Source organism: Hemibagrus wyckioides, linkage group LG15 (assembly GCF_019097595.1).
Source record: "Hemibagrus wyckioides isolate EC202008001 linkage group LG15, SWU_Hwy_1.0, whole genome shotgun sequence".
Lineage (NCBI taxonomy): Eukaryota > Metazoa > Chordata > Actinopteri > Siluriformes > Bagridae > Hemibagrus > Hemibagrus wyckioides.
The window spans coordinates 11,089,803-11,099,070 of NC_080724.1; the positions used below are offsets into that span (position 1 = coordinate 11,089,803).

At 38.5% G+C, this 9,268-nt stretch overlaps 1 protein-coding gene across 2 annotated transcripts; it reads left to right on the forward strand.

Annotated features, from left to right (window-relative positions):
- The first annotated feature begins 1,394 nt into the window (after window positions 1-1,394).
- slc34a2b (solute carrier family 34 member 2b) lies at window positions 1,395-7,901 on the forward strand. 2 transcript variants are annotated; one of them, XM_058410172.1, is made up of 13 exons: window positions 1,395-1,456; window positions 2,058-2,115; window positions 2,202-2,330; window positions 2,440-2,568; window positions 2,811-2,954; window positions 3,080-3,191; window positions 3,789-3,984; window positions 4,334-4,429; window positions 4,738-4,858; window positions 5,557-5,724; window positions 6,258-6,374; window positions 6,591-6,715; window positions 6,805-7,900. In XM_058410172.1, exons 2-13 carry the CDS (start codon window positions 2,061-2,063, stop codon window positions 7,342-7,344), a joined length of 1,932 nt encoding a protein of 643 aa, XP_058266155.1. In that variant the 5' UTR covers window positions 1,395-1,456; window positions 2,058-2,060; the 3' UTR covers window positions 7,345-7,900. The 2 variants fall into 2 exon arrangements, with proteins under 2 accessions (XP_058266155.1, XP_058266154.1); XM_058410171.1 differs by having other exon boundaries at window positions 1,404-1,467; window positions 6,805-7,901.
- The last annotated feature ends 1,367 nt before the right edge of the window (window positions 7,902-9,268 follow it).

Here is a 9,268-nt window from a genome sequence, read left to right on the forward strand (position 1 = left end):
TTAAGGTTTTACAGTTAATACTAGCACTGTCTCTGAGTTTACTTGTAGATTCAATGTTGAAACTGTCCATAAAACTATTAACATGAGACAATCTTTAATAAACCTCACATTTAAAGCTTATAGTTTAGGATCCTCAAAAAGATCCCTCAAAAAGTTAAATATACTAATATTGCTGTTCTTTATAATTACATTATGATTAAACTAGCTAGCTATATGTCCATGTTATATATACATGCATGAATATAATAAAATATAATATATAATAAAATAGCGCTTATAGTCTTGATATAAAATCAAGAACATCTATGAATATATTATGTGCTACAAGCCATTTTTAACTGGGTCTACAATTTATAATAAAACACACACACACACACACACAAATGTACTAAAAGTACAAAAAGTAAATAATCACAACGTTAAATTTCAGTAATTGCGATTTACATCTTACGTCAATTGCTGGACACAGAGGTTTTTAAGCGTGAAATGTTTACTGCCTACGATCAGACGTGTAGAAGAAATAATTTCTTCTCTACAACAGAGCTCTCAGAAATAACAGACCCAGAACTTGGCATTTTTCCATTTACCAATGTATTATTATTATTATTATTATTATTATTATTATTATTATTATTATTATTATTCGGTTATTACAGGTTTTTCATGGCAGAAACTAACAGTAGACTGATGTATGAAACAAACAGAAATGACAGTATAATAGCAGATAAATAACAGTAGGATAACATAACTGACATTGTAATAGCAGAAATGACACAATAATAAATACATTACACAGTGGCACATAAATAACAGAACAACAGAACAAATGACAATGCAAAAGCAGAAATGACACAAAAGTAAATACATGACATAATAGCACATGAATGACCGTGCAATACAACAAATGACATTAGAGTAGCACAAGAACGTCACAGTAAAACATAAACAGCAGTAAAAGGCATAGCTGCATGAAATTATTACTGTTTTCTCCCCAAATGTTCAGCTTCTTATTGTGAAATAATATCTTTAAGCAGGATTAGCTCTAAGTCCTGATATTTTTTCTCATTCTGCCAGCAGAGGGCGCACGGAGCCGATAAGACGCACGTAATATTTCTACTGATTCAATCATACACAAGTTCAAACATCTTTTCCACTGATTAGACATTAGACATTAGAGCCAAAAAATCTTCAGCTTGTAGCGTTACAACATTTTTTTATCACATTATTGAATCTGAACATTGTCCAAAGGCTGTTTATTGGCGCTCGTAAATCTATAACGTGCCTCCGTGCGGCTGCAGAGCGCGCGCGCTGTATGCGTGGTGGGAGGGGGGGAGGTGTCTCGTGCGACAGGTGTGCTGCATAAAAAGGAGCGCGAGCCCAGACTCGAACAGGTACCTCAGGTGGACACTGCTCAGTTGTTTCAGGACTTAAAGCTGCTTTAAACTTACTCCAAAAGGTAAGAACAAGGTATATGCATTTGCTCATTTTATAACTTTTCTACAACTTTACAGCTGGGAGATTGTTTGTTCAAAACATCTGTGACTAAAATTTGTGAATTTATTTGTAAAAAGTCTAAAAAGACGCATTTCCATCAGGCACTCATTTTTTATCTCATCTACACCTGAAGGCAATCAGATCTCATAATATGCATCATATTTTACACGTTTATCTAGAATTCTTCTGTGACTGTTGGCTTTGAAGAAACATAACAGTGGAAATCCAATTATTTTTAATTTAGCTGTTTATTTATTTATTTATTTATTTATTATTATTATTATTATTATTATTATTATTATTATTAATTTTATTGAGTTGTTTTAGAATCTGCATGGAGGGTGCTAACAGTAGACCTAGCCAGGAAAACCCAATGAAAGTACAATACTACGATAGTAGCTACACAATATAAAGAACGCAATAGTACATGAATGTCACAATGTTACATAACTGGCGGTACAGTGGAATACAGGCAGGGGTTGATGTGTTATTTTAGCTAGACTATGTGAGAGAAATAATCTATCATGAAGCCGCTGCTTAATATTTTTGTAACTATCCTCCAGGCAATGGCTCCACGGCCAGAGATCGGAAGTGACTCTTCAGTCTCTCCACCAGACCTTGGTAAACCATATTCTTTTCCCTTCCTTCTTTCTCCATCTTCTCCTTCCTTCACCCATGACCCATAATATTTCTGCTCCTTTAAACAGACACAAACTCGTCCAAAGATGCTGTGGTGCTTCCAGCGTACTCCACCGTGGCTCTTGTGGAATTAGATCCTGATTCGGTTAACCCATGGGAACTTCCTGAGCTCCAGGACATGGGGCCCAAATGGTCAGGTGAGCTGCCACGCCAGTCTCTGACGCTCAGCGGTCTCCAAAGTCGAGGCACGTGTGTGAAGGAATGCTGGGTATGAAACAATCTTTCATTTTTTGTTCTTCTGTGCAGAACTGGACACAAAAGGAAAAATACTCCGAGTCCTTACCTCGATCGGAAGATTTGTTCTCTTGCTCGGATTCCTTTACATGTTTGTTTGCTCCCTGGATGTTCTGAGCTCAGCGTTTCAGCTTGTTGGTGGTAAGTGAGAAGAATTTACTCTGGATTTTTAATTATGTTCTATTATTCTATTCAGGTTCTATTATTCTATTAGCATAGAGTGTTACAGTAAGGTCACGATTTGTACAGCTTTTTACTGCTATCTATTCTAACTGTCGTTAATGTGGTTAATGTGTAAAGTGTTGAAATGTTCTTATCTTTTCTTTTGCTTAGATGTGCATGTGTCCAGGTGCAGGTGACATTCAGTTCATTTTTTTTAACAGGAAAAGCAGCTGGAGATATCTTTCAAGACAATGTGATATTGTCCAACCCTGTGGCAGGGCTTGTGATTGGTGTCTTGGTTACGGTGTTGGTTCAGAGCTCCAGCACGTCTTCATCCATTGTGGTCAGCATGGTGTCATCTGGACGTGAGTCCACTTTTTACTTTATCCCAATGTTAAATATAATATACAAACCATAAGAACTTGTGGTGAATGGTCTTGGAATAGCATGTGCTGGGATTTAAGAGTTCCTTGTGTTCTTTTTTTTTCAGTACTGGAGGTGCAGTCAGCAGTGCCTATCATTATGGGTGCTAACATCGGTACCTCCATCACCAACACCATTGTGGCTGTGATGCAGGCCGGGGATCGTAATGAGTTCCGCAGGTAGATACAACATGCCAGATTTGTAGAAGCAGCTTCAAAGGATTTAAACAAAATTAGGATACTTTTGGGACAAGGTTGCAGGTGGAAAAAAGCCAGTCTATGAATTTGTCAAGAGTTTTTTTGTTATGGCTAGTGTAAAATAATTAGTTTGAGCTAATCAAGTTCTGGAAACACAGAGATCAAATGGACAGGTGAATACAAACATAATAATGCAAAAATTTGGAAAGGGAAAAGCAGATGAAGCAGTGGGGATGATAAATATGAACTTCTTTTTCAGACAAAGACTGAAAAAAAGAAATAAAACATGTATTTAAAATAAAATAAAAACTTTCTAATGCCTAAATTTTTGAGATGTATTTGAGATTGGATTTTTTTCCAAAACCTGGCAACCCTACAAATGAATTCAGCCATTTTCAATGTAATGCCAAATAATTCCTAAAGTATTGAGCAATGCATAAGATTTCATACCTTGTAGAAATACTTGGTTCTAATCCTTAGAGTCAAAAATCTTCAAAATGATGAACGCTACACTAAGCATGTCCCATCAAATATCCTGCTCTTCATTATCTAATGAATATTTCTCACTGTGTGTTCCAGGGCATTTGCTGGAGCCACAGTTCATGACTTTTTTAACTGGCTGTCTGTGTTGATATTGCTGCCTCTGGAAGCAGCCACTGGTGTCCTGTACAAGCTCACCAAACTCCTCATCGACTCATTCCACATCCAGACAGGCCAGGACGCCCCAGACTTGCTTAAAGTCATCACTGAACCACTCACCAAAAACATCATCGAGGTAACAATAAATAAATAAATACATAAATAAAATAAACCATCCCACTGAATGACTTAGCATCTCAAGATTAATGAGGCGACCCAATTGTGGGTTAAAATAATAGCTTGGAATGGCTCAGATTAGCCCACAATCTGTCAGTGAAATCAAATCCATCTCAGATGACAGTCCATTATGGATGGTGGCTTGTTTTTCCTCTAACTGCATGACTTCTAGCCTCTGATTTAGTGCCTGATCTCATTCTGCATGTGACCTCAACCGTATACTGTACAGGTTCCATCGAAATAACAGCTCTTGAGTTTGGAATTTGGTCTGGTGACTCATATTCCTCTCTCTTCCTCTCTCCTTTTAGCTGGACAGTTCTGTCATCAGTGACATAGCCATTGGTGATCCCAGTGCTCGAAACAAGAGCCTGATCAAGATATGGTGCAAAAAGGAGAAATTCACGGTAAGGACTGAGAATGTAGGCAAACATGCCACCTATAGATGTCCAATTTTTCATTTCCAGCAGTAACAGGGAAACAGAAGAATTTGAACATATACAGTATAGACCTATCATTTGACTTGTGTTAATGTGTAACAGCCTTTGTGCCCCAATGAAAGGTGTTTAAGGGTTTAAAAAGCATGGAGATAAACATTGGTTACTAATAGCATGTACTCTAGCACCGACTACATTGTATATTAGCTGTTCTGTTTGGAAACATGTTAGTGACATGAACATGAACTTACATGTTTTATTGCTTTTTGGTATTTCAGACTCTAATGAATGTCACCGTTCCTGGAGTAGCAAACTGCACAGTCGGTGCGCCGTGCTGGATGGAGGGCAACCAGACATGGACACAACAGAACATAACAGAGACCAAAAACTTACAGAAATGTAAGTGACTTGTCCTTTGTGGGAAGGTTGATTGTTGGAGGTTGATTGTCGCCTCTCATCCCTGCATACATACTTCAGACCATTAGACCGCGACTCCCATTAACTACTGCACTGTAAGGACAATGGTTTTCTTTCAGTGGCATATGATTCGGCAAACATCTTCCCCATCTTCCCCTCCCTCTCATTCTACTCTTACATGCTCAATGGGGCTATTCTTCTCTTTGGGCTGAACTACCTGAGGCCGCCGAAACCAGACAAAAAAGGCCTGGCTAAATAGAGAGGAAGGCTTGTGGTTGGGGGTCACGTTTGGAATTGATGGCGAAATTTAAGCCTGCTTGAAGCTTGCTGGTTGTAGTAGCACTTACATACATCCTGTACCCTTGTCGCCATCTTGTAGCCTTTTAATGAGTCTACATTACCAAATAGTACCATTATCATCGATAATTGGAATTGGATCGTCATAAACGTTCCTCATAAAGGATTTAATAGTATAAAAGTGACTGGACGGTTGTTAGGTCCTTGAAGATGTTTTAATACTCTTTTGAGTACATCAGTGTCAGAACTGATGAAGCCAATCGAAGGAATTATACAATGTTTATCATCCTTGATTTGCTATCACCAATAGACCAATGGAATCACCATGCATTGTTTCCCCTTTAACTGAAATTTGAAAACCTGAACCTTTTATCTTGCTCCAGGTTCTCATCTTTTTGCCTCGGCGAACTTGCCTGATCTGGCTGTAGGACTGATCCTGCTAGCTCTGTCCCTGCTGGTGCTCTGTACATGCCTCATTCTCATCGTCAAGCTGCTCAACTCCATGCTCAGAGGTCAGGTGGCTGTCGCCATTAAGAAGGTGCTCAACACAGGTGAGACTGCTCAAATGATTAACTTGTGTGATGCTTGCATTCATTTTCTTTCTCAAGAACACATAGGATTTAATATTAAATCTGGACATTTGATTTAGTGTGATATGGTCAGCTTTGGTATTGATTTGGCAAACAAACTGGGTGGACCATCAAGGCATTGATTCTATTTGTGTAAAGGAAGCAGTAAAACCTCTAATAGTCATGGATTAGTGTCCAAGTGGATGAGTGCATAGCCTGTATATGATAGCTGGCACAGGCTTCCTTATCCTGATGTCTGAAGAGTTAAACAGGTATAAAAAATATGAACTTGGGCCTCTTACTTGGGCAACATATCTGAGCATGTGATATGTTACCAAGAGTGCTCAGGTACACTACATTCCTGAGTACAGCAGAATGTACTGATTACACAAGGCTTCTTTGTATTATCTTGTGACCTGGTGACACTTGGATGGTTTTTTAATGTTGCCATCATCAGACATTTTCCAAAAACATTCATACACATGTGGTTTGAGTAACTGGATTCCTCTTTGCAGATTTCCCCTTTCCATTTGCATGGGTCACTGGCTACCTTGCCATCTTGGTGGGGGCAGGAATGACCTTCATCGTGCAGAGCAGTTCAGTCTTCACCTCTGCCATTACACCTCTTGTTGGTGAGTATTAGCTGAAATATGAACATTTGAATTCTTCTACTAACAAAGACGTGTGCACTACACTACTTATCAAATGATCTAGCAGTCCGTAAATGGTATAGTGTAAGTTGTTCATGGTATTTCCATTTTTTCCTCAAAGATTGAACATTTTAATGGTCTTTTTAGAGTTTTATTTTGTTTAAATTTGAGTTCAAAAGTTTTCATGTTTCTTTGCAGGTATTGGTGTTATTAGCATTGAGCGAGCCTACCCCCTTACGCTTGGCTCCAATATTGGGACAACAACCACTGCTATTCTTGCTGCCATGGCAAGTCCTGGAGAAACACTGGCTAACTCGCTACAGGTTAGCCCTCCAAATACGATTACACTAATTAAACTTCCAATGGCTTTGTTAATATCATTTGTAACTCATGTAGTCTCATTTTCTTGCAGATCTCCCTGTGCCATTTCTTCTTCAACATCTTTGGCATAATGCTGTGGTACCCAATTCCTTTCACACGTGTGCCTATCCGACTAGCTAAAGCTCTGGGTGACCGAACAGCCAAATACCGCTGGTTTGCCTTCGTCTACTTGGTCCTTTGCTTCTTCATTCTGCCCTTGACTGTGTTGGGGCTGTCCATTGCCGGCTGGCAGGTTCTGGTGGGGGTCGGCGTACCCGTGGTGGTGCTGGTGATCTTCGTAGTGGTGGTGAACATCATGCAGTCACACTGCCCACACGCCCTGGTTCCTGTGCTTCGCAATTGGGACTTCCTCCCCCGGCCACTGCACTCGCTCAAACCGTGGGACCGCATCGTCACCAGGATGATGGGCTTTTGCGGGAAACGCTGCTGCTGCTGCTGCAAGTGCTGCCAGAAAGGGGAAGTGGATGAGGAGGAGAAGAATAAGAAAGGCTTGGAGATGTACGACAACCCCACACTTTCCGTAGATGATGAGAAGAGCCAGATTCAGACAGTCTCTGGAACACATCTGTAGCATGTAATAAAGTGTATAGTTATTACAGGACTCTATTACATATTATCATTTAGCATGTGCGCTACATAAAGGGGCTTGAAGTAGACTGTGTACTTGAGGCTGCTAGATGGTTCTTTTAAAGCAGCCCAGAAGGAACTTGTAGAACCATTCTAACAACAGCAGATCTGACTGAACAAGCCTTGGAGGAGTCCGGTTCTCGGTCCTGAGACATTCTGCTAACCAGATCTAGACTATGCTTGCTGTATGTTCATTTTTTTAGCACCGTTTGAAGCTGCTCTCATTGTACGACCGCATATCTGTGAAGTGCAAATTTTAAATGCAAATGCAGATGGCCTTTATTATTAATTCGTACATATGGATTTTGTTTAAAACTATTTAAAGAGTTGTATATTTTAAAGAATTATATTTGTAAAGAATTATTACATTTGATGCCTTTTAAGCCCATGGCTTTTTAGAGATTTCTAATATGTATGTTTCTTATATATGTGCATTGTTTATACAGATTAAAAAAGAAAAAAAAAATATAAACATGAATCACTACAGACTGTCTGTATTGTATATAAGGATTTTAAACCAGTCAGAACTGGGAAGTATGGCCTGTAAATAAAAATGTAAAAAAAAAAATATATATATATATATATATACTTAATGATGTGGTATTTTTTTTGGGTTTTATTATGGGCAGTGGCAGACCATCAGGGCCAGTAAGGCCTTCTCTGCTGGCCTAAACAGCAGTGATCTGAATCACTGATTTGCATTTTAATATATTTAATATATTTTTCCATGAATGTGTAGTAAATGATTCCCAATAGTCTATTCTCTACATTTCATAGCTTTTCTCTTGGTTGCGCTGCTTCCAGTAGTGTTTATTTATGATGAGTGTTTATCCAATCATATTTCAGCTAGTGGCTGACATCATGTGTTGCCCGGCTCTAAGGCCTTCAGAATCAATAGTGCAGGCGCCCAGAACTTAAAATAAGTGGCAATGAAACTGTTCCATTTACCAATCAGATTTCGAGTTGGTATCACTGGGGCCATCTAGCAGGCATACGATTATGTCAGCAATTTCCCGTCCTTTGATTTGATAATTGGAGTAGTCAGAGGCAGCGACCCGCCCATATAGTGTTTCTATATTCGCTGCATCTCATTTCGGATGCTGCGTCCTCCGGAGATTGCAGTTTGCTGCATGCTGCATCAAGAATGTCGTAACCGTAATAAAACAGACTATTCCTTGTGAGGTGTGAAATACTGTAGCCTAATTTCTTTTTTACTTTGTTATTTAACGGTTGATTAGTATCTATTGCCGTGGCATCTAAGATAATTTTCATTTAAGGGGGACTCAGCCCCCAATGAGGGTATAATAGTAAAAAATAAATGAATAAATAAAATAAAATGGCGTCATAATGATGGTATAGAGGTGGATTAATTCAGGACACCAGTGTAGGCCTAGGTGTGAAATGTACGGCCCGCAACTGATATTGGGTTTTGCTCCAACTGATTTCAACACAATTTCCAAAAAGCGTGTTGAAAATCCGTGAATAAAAATGCATAAATACGAATTTTTAATACCTAATACAAAATACTCTAATGTAAATATTTTAAAATGAAATATAGTTTTTTAACTATAATGGATGAAAGCTAATTCTAACATTAGCTAATATTCAAAAAACTGCAATGTTAGTTAATGACAATAATAATGATAATGAACTTGAATCAATTAAACAGTTACTGTTTTCTAATTCATTACAGTACCACAAATTCTGAACAACATCTGTACTTTGTTCCTGTGTGTTAGCTACAAGATCACAACAACTTTGTGTGGCTAGCTAGAATCCAGCTGGACCGCTAGAAAAATCTATGACTAATAATAAATATCAAACAACTGGGACATGTTAATAATATTACTATAAACACCTCCTTATGG

Bases quoted from the DNA above. Each gene is read 5' to 3' on its own strand.
- slc34a2b (XM_058410172.1), top strand. From the start codon at position 2,061: ATGGCTCCACGGCCAGAGATCGGAAGTGACTCTTCAGTCTCTCCACCA. The intron at 2,331-2,439 runs GTGAGCTGCCAC...TCTTCTGTGCAG, and splicing joins CATGGGGCCCAAATGGTCAG to AACTGGACACAAAAGGAAAA. The intron at 3,985-4,333 runs GTAACAATAAAT...CTCTCCTTTTAG, and splicing joins TCACCAAAAACATCATCGAG to CTGGACAGTTCTGTCATCAG.